The sequence below is a fragment of the Taudactylus pleione genome, unplaced genomic scaffold, assembly GCF_031769625.1.
Source record: "Taudactylus pleione unplaced genomic scaffold, aTauple2 ptg000494l, whole genome shotgun sequence".
Lineage (NCBI taxonomy): Eukaryota > Metazoa > Chordata > Amphibia > Anura > Myobatrachidae > Taudactylus > Taudactylus pleione.
In genome coordinates, this window is record NW_028284896.1 from 148,694 (window position 1) to 171,786 (window position 23,093).

General features: G+C 43.5%; 1 protein-coding gene across 1 annotated transcript in view; it reads right to left on the minus strand.

Moving 5' to 3' along the window:
• Nucleotides 1-23,093, minus strand: part of LOC148502516 (excitatory amino acid transporter 2-like) — a 202,585-nt gene that overhangs the window by 66,449 nt on the left and 113,043 nt on the right. Inside the window, exons 3-5 of the mRNA XM_088449720.1 lie at nt 15,049-15,201; nt 12,146-12,396; nt 10,009-10,198 (exon numbers count right to left, since the gene is read on the minus strand). Of these exons, the coding sequence (XP_088305846.1) occupies nt 10,009-10,198; nt 12,146-12,396; nt 15,049-15,201 (594 nt within the window). The remainder of the gene's footprint in view (nt 1-10,008; nt 10,199-12,145; nt 12,397-15,048; nt 15,202-23,093) is intronic.

Genomic DNA, 23,093 nt, shown 5'->3' on the forward strand with positions numbered 1-23,093 from the left:
CCCCTCTCTCTTTCTGTCAATAACATTCCCTCATGGTCGTTCTCCAAGTTTGCTGCCTGTGTCTCATCTTTGACTTCTATTGTCCTCCACCCCACAGATTCAAATACACCTTATTATAGCCTCTTTCACCTCTGCAACATCTTTGAGATCAGGACTTTTCTTACACCCGGGGCGGGATGCACCAACCTCACAAATGTGGTGAAATGCTGTTTTTTGGGGGGTCTGACCGCATTTTTCATATGCATCAAGCCCCAGAATGCAATGCAGATGGCATTGCCCACTAGAAGAATATGAGCTTCTATTCGAGACATCTCTCTGAGAGGGATCCAATCAGATTCCTCCCAGCACCCCCTCCCCCCATGGCACATGTCCTTCTGCATTTGTGCAGGAGGACTCCAGGGGGACTTCTGGGTCATAGAATCAGAATTCCCTCATTCACAAAGGACAGCTGTTACCGAGAGAGCTGTCCTTTTTGATATTCTACATGCATACTAGCGTAAGTAACGCCCTCATGCACATGAAGGGTGGCGGGATACATTGCATCCCAAATGCAATGCGTCATGCATTCCGCCCCTGATGCCATCAAAACTCTTGTTCACGCACACTCATCATCTCCTGGTGCAACTATAGGAACCTCCTTCTCTCTGGCCTCCTCCTCACTCTCCTTTACCTACTTTAATCCATCATGAACGCTGCTGCACGTCTCATTTTCCTTTCTTAATGATCTGTATTAACCTCCTCCCTCTACAACCTACCTCACTGACTCCCCGTCCCCCTCAGAATACAGTTCAAACTCCGGATCCTCACTTGCCTCATTTGTGCACTTAACTCTGCGCTCTCCTACAGCTCTTACCTCAGCTCCGTACGCAATCCAGCCCACCTGCTCCACCGTTCCTCAGACTGCCACCACTACTCCCTCTGGTTACCTCCACTCACACCTGCCGCCAAGCTTTCTGTTGATCGGCCACCCACCTCTGGAACTCACTCCCACACTAAGTCAGACTTTAAGAAAGTCTCACCATTTTCAAACATTCACTCAAAACTTACCTTTTCACCAAAGCATACCACACCTCCTACTAAATCTCCACTCTTCTCTTTCCCTGGCCTTCTCTACTCCCCAGTTCACCCATTTCCATAGCATGTAAGCTCTGGCGGGCAGGGCCCTCCTTCCCCATTTCCTCCCCAGCACTATCCTTGCTTCCAGTGATCATTCTATCTTGTCTCCTACTCCCAATCAGCGACTACTGTATGACGCTGTGCGCTTGCTCTTTGTTGGGCATAGGTAGCGCCGGTGCTAGGTCTCTCAGCGCCATCCTGTGCTGCACTGTCGCCCCTTCACTTCCCCGCTACCCTCCTCCTGAGTGTATACCAATAATGCCAGCAGGTGGATGGAGGGTGGGTTTTTCTGGAGCCAGGCGGTGGTGAGCGCCTCTAAAATAATGTCCACGGGCGACAGCCCTGGTAGCCTGTGCCTTAAACCACCACTGGGTATAGGCTCGCTGAGTGCTAAATTGTCATCTTCTACCCATGGCTCATTGTCCCATGCCTGTCAGGATATAGTGAGTCTTCCAACCTATCCATGTCCTACCAAATCTGGGCCTCATTTATCAATGAGATTTATCATTCACAACGAGTGATAAAATTCTTTGCATATGATAATGGTGCACCAGCCAATCAGCTCCCAATTGTCATCTGTTTGAAAAATGAGACTTGGGAGCTGATTGGCTGGAGCACCATTTATCATATGCAAAGAATTTTATCACTCGTTGTGAATCATAAAACTCATTGATAAATAAGGGCTGGCCCCATTTAACAACAAAGCTTATCCCCTTTAGCGCTCGGTTATGTCATCTATACTGTATTCAACAAACAGCGGTAATCTAAGATTACCGCTGTATGTCACTGCATTGCTCTCGCCATCTTTAGATGATGTGGGACAGGTATGTGGGGTGTAAATGATGTGGGACAGGTATGTGGGGTGTAAATGATGTGGGACAGGTATGTGGGGTTTAAATGATGTGGGACAGGTATGTAGAGGTGTAAATTATGTGAGATAAGTATGTAGAGGTGTTGTATTGATGAGAAATTGCTTTTTGACCTTGATCTTGAGCACTGATAGTAGCAGGTGGGTTGGGTAGTGAGGGGTAAGAAGTGATTTAAATGTATTAAAAAGTCGCTTGGGGTTAGAGGCTTGGGCAGAGATGAGACACAGGAAGTATGTTGTTTGGCAGTGTCCAGAGCCTTACAATAAGAATGGTAAATAGTCTTGTACACTTGGAGTACGAGATTTACGCCAGTGATGTTCTACGTTACATGAGAGTTTTTGTAGGCGTTTTGTTAATTTAGAAGGCCACGGTTGACGTCTAAGTCTACGCGGAGTGTGATGGGTAGCTGGAGCCACTTCATCAAGGGCTATTTCTGGTTCAAGTGTGATAAAGCTGTCTCAGGAGAAGTGAACGTAGAAATTGGAAAGAGTAATTGTTGCAGAGAGTTGACTAGTTGTTGAAAATTAATAGCATTAATATCTCTGCGGGTTTGAGGAGGCTTTTTAGATTTAATTGACATTGTGGTTGATGTAATGGAGGAGAGTGTGCAGGTGATAAGGTTGTGACCAGATTATGCTCAGTTTCTGAATTCACTAATGCTCCTTCATTAGTGAATTCAGAAACTGAGCATAATCTGGTGAATACAAGATTAAGGCATCCTGAAGAGTAGAGGAGTAAGGGCCTGATTCAGTGCCGGACGCTATTTGCGGACGCTCGTTCACAAAAAGGGGCCGGATATTTAAATTGAGCGCTTCCTCTTTGCTGTCTGTTGACGCCTCTATGTCTGAGCGAGCGTCTGAAACATGCGCTCGCTATTTTGTAAAGACGCCCCTTGGCCGCTCGCATCATACGTCATCTCCGCTATTTATTAGATTAATCGAGTACATCAAAAGCGGTCTGAACTGCTCGCAATTCTTGTGGTAGGATTTTCCTACCGCTATAACTGCGAGCAGTTCAGGCTAAAAGACAACCAAGTGATGTGGTCGATGACGCTGCTTTGTTAATTATGCACACCCATTAAACGCCCGTTTTGACCGTTTGGCACGCCTGCGTTCGGATCTCCACTCCCCGTTTTCAAGCACCTTCCCCTGTTACCACCCACAAACGCCTCATTCTGTCACTCAAATTAGCAGGCCCTCGCTATTTTCCGAGCGCACGATTTCCGACCACAAAGACTGGTTGGCGCGAATGCGACCCATCCGCATGCGCAGATGTGCGAACATCGCTCGGAGCGAACGAGCGGCCGCTTACGAGCAGCTCTGAATCAGGCCCTCAGTCCATTCGGAGAGGCCGGGAGAGGAGGTTAGTTATACCCCTTTTACACCAGAGCAAAAACCTGGGTTTTTGCTGGGTCTACCAGGGTCGCAGCTTACTGTAAAACAGTCCCTGAAAAATAACCCGGGTCAAGTGACCCGGCAATCCAACTCAGGTAACTATCGGGGTCAGAACCAGGATAGACCTGGGTAATAGTGCAGTGCAAACGGCGCAACCCGGGTTATCCGGCCTGGGTCATGCCTAAAATGAGCTGATTGGTGGTTGTGGAGCAGTCACCTCCCACTTTTTATGACCTCACAAGTTTACCAGGGCAGACCCAGGTTCAGTGTGAACAGGGCTGACCTGAAAATAACCCGGATCGATGGTGCTGTGTAAACGGTGTCTGACCTGGGTCTGACCTGGGTTGGAACCATGTCTCAAAACCCAGGTCGGACCCGGGTTTTTGGTGGAAAAGAGGTAAAAGAGAAGTTTGGAGGCATGAGGAGATTGTGGACTGTCAATAGGGATATTGAAATCATCCATGATGATGGTGGAGATGTCAGAGAATAGGAAGTGAGGGAGCCAGGCAGAAAAATGTTCCAGAAATTGTTGGGATGGCCGAGGTGGGCGATAGATAGCAGCAATGCGTAGAGAGAAAGGAATGTACTTCAAATGATGTAAATGTGAGTGACGGTACCTGTGGGAGAACTGTGTATGTGTAAGATTGGGACAGTAATATTCCTACCCCACCTCCTTTACTATTACTAGGCCTGGAGGTGTGGGTGACGTGTAGGCCACCGTGTGAGGGTTCTGCAGTGGAGACAGTGGGTCTCATTCAGACTCGGTCGCAAGTGCCGATGCGCTCGCAACCGGGTCGATGGTCCCCACAGAGCATGCCCACAACGGAGACCCGGCTAGCACGTGACCCGGCTAGCGACGGGTGCTCCGTCGCTAGGGGTCTCATAGCAGACGGTACGAGCTGTCGATGTTGAGTGACAGCTCACCCCGTTTTCTGGGCGGACCGGGGGCATTCCTTTCGGAGCACTTGCCATTTGGGGGCGGCCCCACTGACATCATTGATGATGTCAGTGGGGAACTTCCTGCTCAAACAGAGCTGGAAGTTCCCTGGGGCTTACAAGAGCCCAGAACCAACCTTAGGGTCTGGTCGTAAGCCCGGATGGTTGCGATGGTGATTACCATCGCGACCATCACCCTGGTCGGTCGCTAGAGCTGTGGGTATTAACCCACAGCTTAGCGATCAACAAGGAGGTGGTCGTTCAGGATGCAAGCGGCCTCCCTGATTCAGTGCAACCACTTGCAACTAACGACTGCCTCTGAATGCGGTCCTGTGTCTGATTGTGTGAGCCTGTTATCGCCAAATAAAGAGGTCATGGATGGATGTTAGTTTGCTGCAGACAAAGCGTGCATTCCAAAGTTACTAGAAAGAGAAAAAGATATTTTGTCTAAATATATGGCGCACATAAAGTTATTGCGTAAATATAAAAAATTTATAAATCTTTATTGGGTATACATTAAGAAAGGAGGGTAATACCAATATCAGCAAAATAAAGGTTAAAATCAAGAAGGAAGTGACGAAAAGTGAAAGTATAGTGAATATCTGTGAAAGAATAAAGGACCTCATTCAGAGCCGCTCACTATTTGTGGTCGTTCGTTTAAAAAAAAGGGGTGGCTATTCAAATGAACCGTTCGCACTTTGCGGTCTGTTCACGCCTCTAAGTCTGAACGAGCGAGCAAAACTTGCGGTCGAAATTTTGAAAAATACACCCCCTGGCCGCTCGCATCATACGTCATGTCCGCTATTTATTAGATTAATCGAGTACATCGAACAGCGTATGAACTGCTCGCTATTCTTGTGGTTGGTTTTTTCAACCGCTATTTTGCGAGTAGTTCTGACTAAAAAAAAAACAAGTGACGTGGTCGCTGACGCTGCTGTATTAATTATGCACACCCATAAAACGCCCGTTTTGACCTTTAAGCACACCTGCGTTCTGAATTCCACTCCCCGTTTTCAAGCACCTTCCCCTGTTACCACCCACACACGCCTCCTCCTGTCACTCAAAATAGCAGACATTCGCTATTTTGCGAACAAACGATTTTCGGCCGCACTGACTGGTTCGCGCATTGCGTATTACAATCCGTACGCATGCGCAGTTGTGCGAACATCGCTCAGTGCGAACGAGCGGCCGCTTACAAGCGGCTCAGAATCAGGCCCAAAGTTTTTTAATGGTTTTCAATTTTTAATAAAATTTTGCATTGGAATCCCGCTGTGTATCTTCATTTATTCAATTGTGATAGTTGCAGACTGTTGTAATAGTGTAATCCAGTATTCATAAAACTATTAATTGATACTCTAAGTGAGAGGAGAAAAGAGCTCAAAGAAGTGATATTATTGATCCATTAATATGGAAGACATATATCTAAATATCAATACAAGATCTTATTTGAATGATGGGGGAACCCTTCTATTCAGTAATCTTGCTGTATAAAGATGCTATAAACATATTTCTAAATGGTCAAGTTGTTGTATTTCCTCATTTGAACTCCTAATTATACGTAGCAGAGGTGTCAAAATAATCTCCGTCTGTCATTAGACACCAGCTGTGTGTGTTACTCAAACACCTAAGATTGGTAATACAATCAGAATATAATAGTCATGATATAAATATAACCCAGTGTGGTTTGTCTAACTATTAAATTGAGTGGTTCACACAGTTGGTGAGGGGGCAGTATTTGGAGTTATGAGTATCATTTTTAAATTATGCCTAATCCCCCATGCTTGGCAGTATATTATAATGACAGGTTCAATATGCAATGAAAAGTCCCCCAGGACTGAGTGCAGTGGTTGACAATTCACGACAATGTTATTATTCTTCCTGCATCCTGTGCTACTAGATTGCTATTGAAATATAACAGGAGTGAGCTCTTTCCTACTGCAGCGTCATATATCACAGCTAAGTCTATCTGGTGTTGGCATTACAAATATATAAGGTGCAACTATGTTGCCATTCACAAGTTAGCTCATGAGTGAGCGTTATTAGGCTGCAGCGCTGTATCTCTCGGTAGGACTCTCCTTAGTATATTGTATCAGACATTCTACTTAATTTACAACATATTTACAACATATTGGTATATACAGTTTGGAAGAGTGCGCAGCGGGTGTGCCGATGCGCGTTTCGCTGTATGCTCTTTCAAGGCATGCCAGGCATTTTTACTATTTACGCAATAACTTTATGTGCGCCATATATTTAAACAAAATATCTTTTTCTCTTTATTTTTGTCATAACGGCAGCACCCTCCATTGAAACATTGATAATAATATATTAAATATGGGGCATCTTACTAATTATGGCCCTCATTCAGAGCCGTACGCTCTGAGCAGAGCGCACGCTCTGAATGAGGGCCGGCCTCCATGAAAATGGAGCGTCCTTCTGGACGCTCGTATAGCTGTGGGTCACCACCCACAGGCTATACGAGCGTGCATTTTGATGGCCGCGATGGTCGAGACCATCGCGACCATCGAAATTGCGAGCCGGAGCCTGCGGTTGAGGTTTTCAACCGCAAGCTCCGGAGTGATTTTGGCTCTATCAGAGCCAAAATCACTCCCACTGACATCACTAGTGATGTCAGTGGGCCGGCTTTTGACGGGAGGCGTTCCCGTGGGAACGCCCCCGTCAGGGAGGCACGCCCCCGGCATGCCTACCAAAGGGGGCGTGCTGTCAATCAACATTGACAGCACGCCCCCTTTGATCGGACACAACGAGCGAAGGACTTTCCTTCGCTCGTCGCGTCTGGCGCATGCGCACGACGGAGCTCCCTCCGTCGTGCGCATGCTCAGTCCAGAACATCGACCCACTTGCGAGCGGACAGCTGCTCGCGAGTGGGTCTGAATCAGGCCCTATATGTTAAGTGTGCAGATGTATTTTTTTCATTTGTTTTCTTCTGATTAAAGCGTGCATTCCATAAGGCACATTTTAGTGGCTTGGAGGGTGACGGGAGGCATGTGATGTGTCTGAGGTTTGCTGGATTTATATTTTGTTGTGAGCGGGGCCTGGATTTGGTGATATGTCACCAGCTAATAGAAGTAGAAGGAGAGAGATATGAATATAGTTGTGGGAGGTGTACGAAAGCTTTTTATGGCAACAGGCTGAGGATGTTATTGTCAATGTATATAGCTAAGTAAAAAGCTTATGTGTGTTCACAAGAGGGGAGTAGATTATTGAGGCTGCAATGTGTACAGAGGAGTGAGCTGCAGGGAGAGTGAAGAATGTAATAGCCTTAGAGAAAAATTAGAAATATTTAGAATGGTACATAAACAAATCTAAAGTTTGATCTAGAAATTACCTGCTCTCAGATGTTGTTCAGTGTTTGTGCAACTGTTGTTTTTTTTTTTTTAACTGTTCGGTTTGGATACTTTGTGAATTGAAAGCACACCTCTACTTGATGTGACTACATACACACACAACGATTTTGTTACCAGCGATTTTATGAACGATTTTCTGTCAGATTATCTGTCGGATTTTTTAAAGTGTAATGAACGATTTTTATGAACTACAAACGATTTTTGCATATTCCCTTAATGAAAATCGTTCAGTTGACAAGTCTGACTGAACTACAAACTACAAACGTGAACGCGCATCGTTCATCGTTTGAATCAGAAAGCGAATGATTTTTTCAAACGATTATCGTTAAACGATAATCGTTCAAAAAATCGATGTGTGTATGCAGTTTAAGATATACTGTGGCTGATTAAAGGCCCCCATACATCAGCAATCGATTGTGGCAATCCTGCAATTTGCAATTGATTGTGTATAAAAATCTGCAATGTATGGGTTTCACAGATCTCAGATTGCAACCAAAAAGTTATTGGAATTGTTAAATCAGATTGTCCAACATGTTGGATGTCACAGATGGATTGGGGCTGTAGATTGCTAGTGTATGGACATGATCAGCAGATTTGCAGACCGTTACTAGTAAAATGATGGGCCTTTCAAGATTGGCAGATCTGTGTTTGCTGCAATCGATCTGCAAATCACTGAAAAAGATCTGTAATGTATGGGCGCAGATTGCTAGATTGGGAAATCCTAAAATCGGGCAATAAATCTTCAAATTGTTCAATTGTGGTTGGTAAACAACAGCCCAGCATGCCATCATAAACTATGCTTCACTGAAAACATCTCAAAAACAGGTAATGTCTATTGCATCAATTTTATAATTTGCTCAAAACACTCACTGGCTATCAGTTTTCCACCATTAATAATTTTTTTTTCTTTACCATTTTAAAAACATCCAATACTTTTCTTATGGCCTCTAATGGCCCTCCTACGACTGCCCTGCTATCTCAGGGGGTCATTCAGATCCGCTCGCGAGCAAAGGACGCTCGCAAGCGGGTCGATGTTGCCCCACTGCGCATGCGCACGACGGAGGGAGCTCCGTCGTGCGCATGCGCGAGACCCGGATAGCGACGGGCTCTCCGTCGCTCCGGGTCTCGCACCAAAGGGGGCGTGCTGTCGATGTTGATTGATAGCACGCCCCCTTTGGTGGGCGTGCCGGGAGCGTGGCTGCCAGACGGAGGCGTTCCCATGGGAACGCCTACTGTCTGAAGCCGGCCCCACTGACATCAGTAATGATGTCAGTGGGAGTGATTTTGGCTTTGATAGAGCTAAAATCACTCCTGGGCTTGCGGCAGCGAGACCCTACCGCAGGGTCTCGTCGCAAGCCCGATGGTTGCAATGGTCAAAGACCATCGCGACCATCTTTTTGGCCGCTCGCATAGCTGTGGGTGACCAGGAGGCCGCTCCATTTTCAGGTAGGAGGGCACTGATTCAGAGCGAGCGCTCTGGTCAGAGCATTCAGCTCTGAATCAGGCCCTCAGTTTTCACTTTTTGGGGGGTTCAGGATGGTTTCACCACTTTTTCATGCCAGGTTGCTCTTTGCGCGGCAAAGCTATTTAATTTTTGCATTTCATGGGTGCTCGTCATTCAGAAATTAGCCTCAGTGTGCTCAATTTTTAAGCTGCAATTTCGCTTTCACAAAATCACTTCTAATGGGATTGACCCCCATAAATGAGTCGCTATTAAGGCAAATTATTAAACAATGCTTTAAAAAATGTGTGTTTGCTTAGGAATTCTACTGATCCATTATTACAGCATATTTTGGCAGTTGTAGGGTTGTGATAAACACACCTATACTTTTAATTTTACACTTATGGAACGACAAGTTAGCAGGTCACTATGGCAATTGTAGTTCCACAACACTTGCAAAAACAGGTTGCTAAAGACTGTTTTACCTTTTTTTTTTTTATCCAAAAGCTGCATACACACACAACGATTTTGTTACCAACGATTTTTATGAACGATTTTCATGAACAATTATCTGTCAGATTATCTGTCAGATTTTTTTAAAGTGTAATGAACGATTTTTATGAACTACAAACGATTTTTGCATATTCCCTTAATGAAAATCGTTCAGTTGACAAGTCTGACTGAACTACAAACTACAAACGTGAACGCGCATGAACGATAATCGTTCATCATTTGACTCAGAAAGTGAACGATTTTTTCAAACGATTATCGTTAAACGATATTGTTTAACGATTATCGGTCAAATAATCGTTGTGTGTGTATACAGCTAAAAAGTTGCAATTGTGACTGAAATATGAATACATTATGTATACAAAGCAGTTCCTTACCGAGAACATTCATTCCCCCTTTAAACTCAAGTTTCTTCTGTGTCACCATGACAGGTCCTGTATCCACAGCGACGTCAGCCACAGAGGAATTAGGCTGCGATCCATTGGTGTACAAGCTGCTGTCATTGAGAGATCTTATTAGATCCAGAGGTGAAGGCGGCGCTGGGACTTTCTTAGAGACAGTTTGTATCTGTAAAGGAAAACGGTGTTTATATACGGCACAGAGGACAGTGGCCCTGATTCAGCAAGGAACGCACGGATGCAGACGCACGCGATCGGTCGATGGTTTTGCTCTGCACATGCGTAGGCATCGCATTGTGCGAACCCTGGCAGTGCGATAGAGTATGCGTGCGCAGGAAGTCCGCAGCCCCAAGGACAAGTGATGGACAGGAAGTGCCGTTTGTGGGTGGTGACAGGTGAGTGGTCGGGCACACGCAGGCGTGCCTGAGCATTTGGACGGCGTTTCAGGGGCGTGCATAATTAAGCCCTTGCGCGGCGGACGCAGCCTGAGGTCTAGTTGTACACAGGAAGTCTCGCTATGTCTGCGGGAGGGTCAGGTCAACCACTATTGTGCGTATGGGTCCGATGGGTATCGATGTTTCCGCTGTCTTGCCAGGTATAGAGGATGCAGGTAAAGGTGAAGTGGGTATTATGTAGTGCTGGGCGTCTGCTTATTCTGCTGCGATTGCCGTGCGTATGCATTCATTAGCATATTCTTGTAGCGGCCAGGTGCATGCGTCTGCATCCGTGCATTCCTTGCTGAATTAGGCCCAGTAACAGTTAGATACAGTAGTCATCCTAAAAACTGCAAAACACAGGCGGCCCGGCACCAAAAATGTAAGTCTAATTTGGCGACCAAGGGGCTTATGTAATAGGGTGCGATCTGCTGCTGCTGCGGGAACTCCTGCGAGTCTTCCCATTTATTTAAAGCGGCAATCATTTTAAAGGCAAAACCAGCTTGGTTTTACCTTTTAAAATGATTGCCGCTTTAAAAATACGGGAAGACTCGCAGGAGTTCCTGCAGCGGCAGTGGACCGCACCCTATTATATAAGCTCTTAAAGATTATTTCTTCCCTTTAAATCAAAACATATTCAATTTTTAAAACAACTTATACATTTTTACATACACTGTGCAACATTTATTAAACTTGGCGCACAATGACATTTAATGCCTGGCAACCAAACATTTGTGATCTGCACGAGAAAAGTAACATTAAGAATTTGATTTGTTTTCCAGTACCCTAACCCTTATGAATGCCATTGTAATGTCTGCCAGATACATTATGGAGTGCAGCCAATGTTACATGTCTTAGATTAGAATCTTGCTGATCCTCAGGTCATGGCTGGATGAACTAAATGCTTTAGTGGATTGTGGGATGAGGGGCCACAATCTCTTCCGAGTGCACACTTGCCAATTTTATTATTTACTTATGTTTTTTTTTCCCCACAGTTCTATGATCATTTGTTCACATTTAATGTTTGGCACCAAGACAAAAATAACTTTTACAGTACATAGGGCTCTATCAAACGAGAATTACCTAATGTTGATGACACCGAAAAAATCTACCTTTCATATGTGTGCTATGGCGAGAAAAGACTTACTGTATGTGCTATGGACAGTAGCCTGTAAGTTATACAGTACAAACATTGCGTTCACAACTGCGATTACGCACACGCAATCGGCCGATTGTTGCGTTCTACGTATGCATCGTAGTGCGTGTGCGCGAAGACACCATTGCGATTGGGACTGAGAGCGCAGTGACTACGCAGACCCATCGCAGAGTGATTGACAGGAAGTGCCGTTGGGGGGGGGTGGTCGGCAAAACGCAGGTGTGCCAGTGTGTTTGAAGCGAACGGGTTACACGGGTGTGCATAAATTAGTTCATAAATTAGTCACTGCGATGCCATACACAGCTTGGGCTTTCACTGTGTGCGACGAGGTTCGCAATTCCTGAGCAAGGTCAGAGCTTGTGGAAGTGTGCGTGAGGTTGCGATGGTACTTGATGTTGCCGATGGTTTCGCAGTCTTGCAAAGTATTATGGATGTGTGCAAGGTAAAGGGGGCATACTTATGTTGTGGCGCATTATCCAGTAAACAAGTTTTACTCAGCAACAAAATTAATGCATCAAGTTAATACCTGCTGGAAACACGCTTGCACCAAGTTCTCCGGGAAGAGGTTCCTGATAAGGTCCAAAAAGGCATCGATACTGGAAACCTCTTCATTTTTGGTTGAGATGCTGACCTGTTTCTTCAGCTTGGGGTTTCCAGGGTGGATGGAGAGAACAAGGATAACTCCAAGTAGTGCTGCCAGGATGGTAGTAGACATGTAATAGACCATAGCACGTGTGCCCATTCTCCCACTAGACTTAGCATCAAGACCGGCCAAACCTGCGGAAGCAAAGTCAAGTCCATCTGGTCAATCCTGTCTTTACTACAGAGGGAAAAGTTGTAGAACTCTCTCAATTAATAGTGAAAGTGGCCCAGATAATTGCTGTGGTTTTACTAATCTATTTAACCTATCTCTCACTACAGGAGTGGTCCTAAACAGTGGCGGATTTTGCCTAGAGGCTGCAGCCCCCCCAGCAAAATCCACCACCTCAGTGTAGTCAGTGCAGTCCGTGACTGCACTGGACTGGCAGTGGCTTCCCATTGGAAGTGCCACCTGCCAGTCACATATACAACAGGCAGCCCCAGGGGGAGATGTCTCCTCCCCCTGGGACTGCCAGTCCAGGCTGCTATTAGCAGACAGCGGCTACCAGGAGGAAGCCGCTACTCTGCCTTTCCGCCCTAAATGGCTCTTTGGGGCTGCAGACAATGCAGCCCTTTCAAAGCTGGTGGTGACAAGTGCAGCTCCCCACTGCTAGTGCACATGTGCCAGTCCCGACAGGTGCCGGGACCCTGCCTGGAGGAGGCAGGAGCCGATGAGTGACCCTGTAGTTTTCAGCGGCAGCATTCCCCCCATCAAAGAGGGTAGGAGCCACCGCTAGTCCTAAATATTGGAAAATAAGCCACCTGCTAGAGAAGGTAATGGAATGTCTTTTGAAGAGTCAAGTTGGTGCCCGTTTAATGCCCACAACTTGTTGGACTCATGGCTTTTGTAAGAAAACCTCTACTTAGCATGACATAACAAGATCACTGGTATAAGCAGGGTTGGACTGGCCAACAGGGGTAAATGGGAAATCCTTGGTGGGCCTTACTGCCTGAGGGCCCTACCTCCTTTTCTAATGTCAGTTTCAGAGAGTACACTTGAATTTCATATTGTTACTCTATTACAAGGTCAGTTACCTGGTAGAGCAGGAACATGGATGAATAGACCATGCACTGTAGTATCCATGTTGCCTGCAGGCTATGTCCTCTATAATTATTGACCAAGCCTCTGTGGTGGCTGGCCATCCCCTTTAAGCATGGGCCCCTACCACTGCATTCCCCAGGTGGGCCCTTTATTCCCCAGTCAGACACTGGGTATCAGGCCATGGAATCTCTGTAGAAAACCTATTCTAGAGACAGTAGCTGACAGATCATAATAAGTGGCCAGCGGGATCAAAAAGTTGACCTTGAGGGCAGTGAATGTCTACTTGGTGTATAATTCCAGAAATTTCTTCCACAATTCCAACACCAGATACAGTATATCACACAGCAATTAATACACAAAAATGAAACATCCACTGCAACGTAGATGATAAAATGAATTACAATAACACTTTTCTTATTTTCACTTTATAGAGTAACGCTGAGATATCCTGATTTTGGTAGATGGAAAAATCTGAGAAAAGTGCTACTAGTAATATAGTGTATATTATAAATACCACTGAAACGGGTAATATTTCTTACATTATAGAAGTGCTAACACACCATGGGTCAAACCAATTACCCTCAAATTGGGAGTGCGATGTCTTGGAGTGTGAATCCTGCATGAAGCCTACAGTATATTGCCGCTGCCATGGAGGAGGCGACACAAAAATTGGCGACGCAGTCACGATCTAGGAGGAGCATCGCGGCACATCATACCCGCAATTTGCAAGTAACTGAATTGACCCCATGGGGTATATTTACTAAAACTGGAGATGTTGCCCATAGAAAAATATCAGAGTCTTCTGAACATTTATCTAGCACCTTATAGAAGATAATAGCTAGAATCTGATTGGTTGCTATGGGCAACATCTTCACTTCTAAAATGCCAGCTCTTTAGTACATTTACCCCAATGAGGACAAAAATTATTAAAATAATTTAAAACGTATAGTAATACTTCTAATATGTATAAAAACATAGCAGTGAACAGTGCACATAAATTATAACATAGTACTACTACTTGTGTGTCAACCATTTGAACATGTCTACCTTTTAACCCCGTCGACCTTCTGCATTGTCGACTATTAGTTGACCTTTTGTCCCGGTCGACTTTTTGACCAGGCTGACCTATTGCCTGTCTGGGGTCAAAATTTTAACTGTTGATCTATGGACTGTCAATCTTTCATCCGGATAGAACCTGAATAGTGTGTATGTACGGCTATCCCGCACTATTGTATCTGAAAGTGAGGCCTGGAACGCAATGATGTACGCATGTGCGACCATCCTAATTAAGGTGTACACCAATATACCTACCCATATATAACAAGGAACTGGGAAACCTGGACTTATAAGGAGTATTATTGAGCTTACTAGATTGCAATCTATGTGCATTGATTACTGCTTTGCTTATATATATATTAGCAGAATTATTATTAAGTAATTGTAATAATTGTTGTAATAATTCCTTAACACCGGCCGTGTGATTTATGTATTAATATATGTAAATTAATGATTGAGTGTATTGTCAATAAGAGGTAGATGCACTAAGCCTTATAGAAAAGTGGACGGAGATAAAGTACCAATCAATCAGCTCCAAACTGTCAGTTTTCAAACACAGCCTGTAACAAGTCTGTTAGAAGCTGATTGGTTAGTACTGAAGCTGTCTCCACTTTATCTCTCTAAATATTGTAGTTTCTCAGACAGCACTTTGTATTGTAGTTTTTTCTTTTAGTTTCCTTCAAGTAACTTACCGGAAATCAAACTGGAGATAATTAGCGGTAAAATTAACATTTTTAACATCCGCATGAGAATATCTCCGGGAAAGGAGATTAGAATAACAATATTCCCATCCAATGGCGGAAGCAGCCGAAGGAGACAGCCAAAGACAGACCCAAGTATCACTCCTAAGAGAGGACGGGAGAAAACATTTAATGAGAAAGGGGCCCGATTGTATAAATGAAGCAGCATTATACTATAGCAATAGCAATCTCTACAGATGGTAGCACTGTAGCTGTATAAAGTACAAGGGGGCTCCTATAGATTTGGAAGCACATGTGCCCCGAATGTACACAGTAAAAGACGCATGTAAGAGAAAAATGCATTTTTACAGAGATACATTCAGTCACATGCACCTCGAGAGCCATCCAGGTGTAGCACAGAAGCCGTTGCCCCAGGGGTATGTATCACCATAATGTGCAGATAGGACCTGATTCAGACCTGCTCGCTAGGATGCTGCCGCTCGCACTGACCGATAGTCGCCCGTCTGCGCATGCGTATAATTCGCAGTGCGCGTGCGCAAGCCAGTATTTGCGATGTGAAATCGTCTGCTCGTAGTACACAGACTGGCCGCTACTTTGAGTGACAGATAGCGCCGTTTGTGGGTGGTAACAGGGGAAGGTGTTTGTGAACGGGGGAGTTTTGGTGTGGACGCAGGCGTGTCTGGCCGTCAAAACGGAGTTTTGGTTGTTTTTTACACTGAACTGGTCGCAGTGCTTGCGGGTGGGTAGAGTCTACCACAAGTGCTGCGATCCCTTCCGATGGTCCTCGATGTACCAATGTTTACACACACTTCCTGGAGATGACGTGCGCTAGTGGTCGTCTCTAGACACGCTATTGGGCGTATATTTACACAAACTGATCGATCGCCAAGACATAGTGGGCGTGCTTATGACTTGTCCTGCGAGCGGACGCCTTGACGTCACTTAGCCGAATTTGCATACGCTGGGAGCGAGCGATCGCATCTAGCGAACGGGTCTGAATCAGGCCCATAGTGTCATATCCACAACAAAAGAGACTAGTGTCTGAACACTGGTTAAATAAGATGACTTTTTAATATAAAGGGGTCTATTTATCATGTACTATTTGTAAGATAATCCACCTCAATAATATCACATCAAATGCGGATTGTGATATATTTCCCCCCAAATGCCATTACAGACAAATACAAAGTAAATGAATTAAAAACACCTGTTGATTTCTGCTTTAACAATCAAATAGTGATTCTTTATTGCAGTAGTCCAAGGGATATAGTTAATTGAGTGTCACAGCTTCATATGATATAGCTGTGACACTGATCTATTAAGTACTCTCACCTGGAGCTGTCAATCCTCAATCAGCCAATCAAAAGCAGTTAGATAGTACTACTGATAACCAGCATCATTGTACCATCATTGCATACCGTTACACCAGCCCTCCACTGCCGGGAACAGGTACACCTCCTGCCAGGTGCATCTCCGCCTGCTTGTATTCTAATTAAGTCACAATTATGTTATTAGTTGCTTACTATAGTCAGTCTATGATTGCCTACATTTCCCTCCCCCATTCTGCCTCTCGATTCATGAGTCGTAAATGCAAGATGAGCAAAACTCTGGGCACGGATATATGCATTTAGCTTTTGGTATGTTCATTACGGAATCGCGTAATATTACAGTAAAAAATTAGGTATGTCCAACTTTAAATGAGCCGGAATGTGCTTAAAGATTAACAAATTTAATGCAATTAATTTCGAAATAGTCCAACTTTCAACAAATTAATTCACAGATACTTAATTAATAGTTGAGACCAATGATGCTTTAGGGTAAAAATGTTTTTAATCTGTTCAATTTGTTATCATTTTTTTTTTACTTTCTTCCAATCAAATTTGTTACCCAAGCTCAAATCTTTTAAAATAAACCAGTATTAAAAAATGTTTGATTTTTTTGCTTTTTTTTAATGTATATCCAAATCGTTTTTTCTGGTCCCATAGGACATCAGTTAGTAGGGTCCGAAAGTCCATTTGTGGGGTATAAAATAACCATTTATGCAGTGTGCAATGAGAGGCTACTTCTGATTGGCAGCTCACCTCTGTGGTAGGCGGGCTTGCTAAAGCTAAACTCATTTGCATTTTTCCAGTCCAATTGTGTTGTTTTTGTTTTTGATTAGGCCATTGGGCTATGTTGGTCCGAAATAAGAAGATCAAGAAAGGTAATTATTAAAATATGAGGAACTATTAAAAAAAAAAAAATTAAGAATATGTTTATGCAAATATCAATATTAAAAATAATGGAACCAAACATTTTATTTACAAATTATAAGGGGCCATATATATTAATTATAATGAACTAAGGGACCTCAAATGTCATATTTATTTCATATAGGGGCATACATATCAATTTCACTAGGGGGCACACTTTAGTTGTACAACAATCGTTGGGGCAACAATTTTTTTTTCACCCTGGTACCCCCCTGCAAGAGTACCAGGAAAGAGCCATTAATATCTTAGCATTGGCCCAGGAATTCCTGCATTTGGCCCGTTCACCTTGCATGTTGGTGGTTTCCCATAAATTATGGGATTCAGGAATCACTGCACACTGACACATTTCAGTGTTTTCTCCACATGTATAACTGGTTTGCAATGGGGGTTAGATGGAAGCATAAATACAATTGTTTCCAGGTGTATCATTGGCACCATATAGGCTGATGCAAGTGGGCTCTAATCGTGATGATGAATAGCAAATTAAGCGTAGACATAGAGGGGGCGAGTACATTAAAAAGATGTGTACAACTCTGCACACATGCAAATATACTAATGCTGGGCATGCAATGCAGGACCAAAAACACCCAACTTGCATTCAACTCAACAATAGGCCCATTCTGCTTTTTCTTAAATATGTAACATTTCCGGAGACATGTCTCTCTTCTCTAGACACAGCATATAAATAAATGAAAACTGACTGTGAGCAAGCTGGGACAAGCGAAACGTGTGTCGGTATAAGGGAATAGCGCTGTGCCCATAGCAGCATTTTAAACTACTACTAATTAAAGTACTTTCCATCTTATTTTCCTGTACTCTCATTAGCTGGGTCTCCATGACAACAGTCTAGATACATATTAAGACCAGATGAAAACTTGAATATTCTCATTCAACCATTCACTGCTTATTAGCACACGGTGAAAAGCAGATATCTAGCACATGTTGTTTTAAGTATTTTCAGCACTGTACTGCAATCAACTGAGGATAAAATAATAATTAATTTACTCAATATACCAATTAGTATTGTTCATTGTTATATACTATATTTTTTTATTTCTGTTATACTCACCGATTAGTATGGTCAGGCGCTCTCGTTTGTTGTTCAATGTCATTGGCAAACAGCGAAAAGCAGAAACCTTGCACCTAAGACATGGGTCTTTTCTGACTGTACTAATGTTTTATCCCTAAATACATAGGAAATTGTGTACTAAATTAGTTTATATTGATTTACTGCTGCTTTTTGGATAATGTATATTATTATTATTATTATTATTACCAGTTATTTATATAGCGCACACGTATTCCGCAGCGCTTTACAGAGAATATCTTACCATTCACATCTGTCCCTGCCCCAGTGGAGCTTACAATCTATATCCCTACCATATGCTCACAAACATACATACTATGGTCAATCTTGTGGGGAGCCAATTAACCTACAGTATATTTTTGGAGTGTGGGAGGAAACCGGTACACCCGGAGGAAACCCACGCAAGCACATGGAGAATATACAAACTCCACACAGTTAGGGCATAGTGGGAATCAAACCCATGACCTCAGTGCTGTGAGGCAGTAACGCTAACCATTACACCAACTGTGCTGCCCTATATCTATTGATTACTTGATGTGTTTAAGATAACATTGAGTCTGTCCTAAGTCATATTAAAGGCATTGGCAACTTGACAATACTGTTGGTTTTATACATATTTTCGCCACCTGATATCTAATGTATCTATACTAATACATGGCTAATGTTTTTGTTACATTTTTGAAACATTGACAATTGCATGAATTATATTTGTTATGTTTCATGTTTTTAATAGGGCTTTAAAGATATGTGTTTTTATTGTTATTTAATCTGCTATTATTAAAAGTTAAGTTTCAACTGTTAAGGTGCCCACACACATACCAACTTTTCATCCAATTTGGCCGATTTCGACGAATAATGATGACAGATCATGTAAAAAATGGTCAAATCGTGAGTTTCTACTCTTGATCACAATGCCGATGCGCGTCCCCACTCGTCGTACCTGGCATCTTCAGATCTGCCGTGCTGCAGGGCAGATTAGCCAATCTGGGATACAATGCACTGGCTGCAAGATAGATCTTAAGTCAGATTGGACATTTTTAACTCCAAATCATGACCACGACTGCCTGGGGAGAGTTCAGGGGAAACGTGTGCATCGGCTAATTGGGAGCAAGTCGGTATGTGTGTGGGCACCATTACGTGAAGAGTGCCCTCTCGAGGAGAGTTTCTCTTGATTGTACATGTGTACGCTGACACTACTTCTGGTTTCATCCAATCCAGGTCATCTGATTGTGTCAAAAGATTTTTAAACCTGCTGTAAAATCAAGAGACCAGATCCCCAATCGCCATATGAATAAAGAAGTGTATAAAACAAAGATAACAACGCTAATCTGGACAATTTGCACAATAAATGTATTTAATAACATATATTACAGCTAATGTGTACAGCTCCTGGCGCCTTAGGCCTGCGCACAAACTCCCCCCTAACCCCCCAAACCCGTCAGGAAATTGGCTCAGGTAATGATAATGGGCCAGTAATGGGTTGATGGGACAGGAGCTGCATGCACCTGCATCATCACCACCTTCACCAGGTCTTTGGTCCCTTCTCAACACATATATAGGTTGATACGTAAATAGCCTACTGTACCTACAAATATCCCTTTTTCAGCACACTTTTCTTTGGCAAGCCTGGTTATATGGGTTTCTGGGGGAGCTGTTTAGCTCATTTCAGGATGGGTTCAGGCCCTGATTGGATTAACCATCACCGATCAGCCCTACAGTATATCTACTTCCCTGCTGGTTACCATAAAGTCAGGTCTCAATCCTTGGGTTTAGCTTTCCTGTGTACATTGACACCATCAGTATTCTTAATGTCCTAATGGTCTCATTATACCCCTCACAAAACATACTGTATCTTAATACCATTATGCATATAATAATTAAATAATTACAGACAACAGTGTTAAAAGTCAAATATTTGTTGACCAATAATAGGTGTCGGAAGGGATAAGGAGATAGGGTGGTGTAAAAAGGATGACAACAACTCCAACTTCCTTCCATACCAAACCATTTGCTGCTGTACAACTCTCCCTTAACTTTAATACATTGGACCCACCTGGTAAGGGCAGACAATAGAAAACTTTATTTGGAGAGTGCACCCACAACAACACTTTATAGCAGCAAATGCCATACTCTACCGTCAACAGCAAGGCAAGCTACAAGCCGCACCAGCACCACAATAACAACCAAGAAAAACTAACAAGCCCAATCTATATCCTTAAATACATACCCCAAGAACAGAAAAACACCCTACAAATTGAGATGAACCCCATCTGACCTATAAAAGTGATTATCCTTAAATTGTATCATATCATGTTTCACCAAAATGCCAGATTTAGCATTCACTGCCACATTCACCTTAGCACTATCCGAAGCCACCTCACTTACAGCGCCCTGCCAAAAACGTCTCGGCACATTCTCCGACCAAATCAACTTACAAAAAGACTCTCATGATGACATCCAAATCTTTAACAATGGCCCCAAGCCTAAAGATGTTCTCTTGCCAATATCATTAACCCTTAAATGTACAACTAAAATTTTGGTGGCACCATAAAACCACACTGCCGCCGTTAAACAAACCTTCAAAGCACTCCCATGCATGCCCCCTCTATCCTTGTCAACGAGCACTCAAACATTGAAGAAACAAGGAAGTGTTCCTGGCCAATGGGGACTTAGAAGCCCAAAACAACATAACAATATCTTATAATCCAATTAGGCCTCAATTTGAAGAACCCTGAAAAGAACAGTAGTAAAAAATATCAAAAAAATTCAATAAAGAATGAAATGATAAAAACACCAAGCCACCAAAATGAGTGCCCAGCTACAATGTAGTATGGGGGAAGGGAAGGAAGAGGAGGGGATAACCAGCCATTAGATGAAACACAAAAAAAACCCTGGACGGATTTATCTTGCATTATTTTTTTTTCTACTTTTGGAACTTGGAATTTGAATTTGACTATAATATTAGAGCCAATGTGCTCCGTAGGAAAATAACTAAATCCCTCAGAGACCCTAGCACGCCCACCTGCAGCGAGTGGTAATTACTTATGGTTGTCTCGCAAGGGAAGTGCTAGCAAGCGCCCTAGCAGGCTGTATATAGCGCCGATAGCGCCGGATAGTCTCCAGCCTAAAGCCTGGATATCCTGGAAACAGTAGTTGCAATATTGACAGAAGTCTGTCCATCATGATTTAGTATCTTTTGCTAATAAATATAATTTAGCTTGCCACTCACTTTTGATAGTTATACAGCATTCCAGAATATCCAGGGATGTGAAAGTTTTCATTTACAACAGTAAATATAGGTCTTATATATATTTATTGTGAATTACAGGGGGATTTGAGCACATATGCGCTTGACTCCCACAGTCCTTGGATCTCTTTGCCACCCAAATTGGTTTAAGGTGATTTATTACACACAAGCGAAAGAACCAGGCGATATGAGTTAAATAGGGAATGTCATTTTTCTGGTGGTGATGGCATGAGAAGCCAAATAAGTCATTGGTGTGAAGCTACAGATGTATCAACGTTGCCGCTTGTGAAATCATTGTAACAAATTAAAATGTCAAAGTTTTCCTTTCCCAGATGAAAACAGATGTTTAAGAATAAAAATAAAAGTTTCATCACAAAGACACTTCTACAGACAGAGCCTGGGTCATGTGCCCAATGTATGATCTCTTGTAAGAGGTTAGTAGTGAAAGGAAGTCTGTAACAGCAGGTGGGGGGATTACCATAGGGTTTAACCCCCCCTTCTCTGCATAGCAATAACGCAAGAGAAATAATGAGACACTAATGAGTTTCCACCAGCCTGTCATTTACTATTCCGCAAGCCAGAAGGCACATTAAAGCACATCTGTGCATGCTAGAATGCCTACTCCCTAATTCTTGTAACTGAGGAGCACTGAGGAAGGGAAAGTACAGAACGTTTTGGAGTGAAACACATGAAGGAGTGGGTGCTGGAGAATGAAAGTGGAAGTGTCTGAATGGCTTGAATAACAGCTGTGCTCTTCCATGGTAATTTTAGATATTTTCACTTCCCTTATTACATAATTCGCAGGATGTGTCATAAATCAGTGGGGTGCCTTAGATTTTATGATATAACCAAATCCCACCTCTCTCCACTTCAATCTGTCCTCCGTGCTGCTGCCCGGCTCATCTTCCTCTCCAAACATTCTACATCTGCCTCCCCTCTCCTAAAAGCCCTCCACTGGCTCCCCTTCCCCTTCAGAACCAAATTAAACTTTCTTTTACTCAAAAAGCCCTCACCCAATCCTCTCACACTGACATCTTTGACCTCATCTCCCTTCACAGTCCCATCCGCCCTCTTTGCTCAACAAAGGCACGCAGCCTCCCCTGCCAACTAATTACTTCCTCCCACGCCTGCCTCCAAGATTTTGCCCGTGCTGCTCCCTACCTCTGGAACTCTCTCCCTCTCCCCATCAGACTCTCCACCTCTCTACGGGGTAAATTTACTAAAGTGAGAGTTTTTAGAAGTGGAGATGTTGCCCATAGCAACCAATTAGATTCTACTTAACATTTAACTAGCACCTTCTAGAAGATAATAGCTAGAATCTGATTGGTTGCTATGGGCAACATCTCCACGTCTAAAAACTCTCACTTTAGTAAATATACCCCTACAAGTCTTCAAACGGGCTCTCAAGACCCACTACTTCATCAAAGACTTCCAGTTCTCATCCTAACCC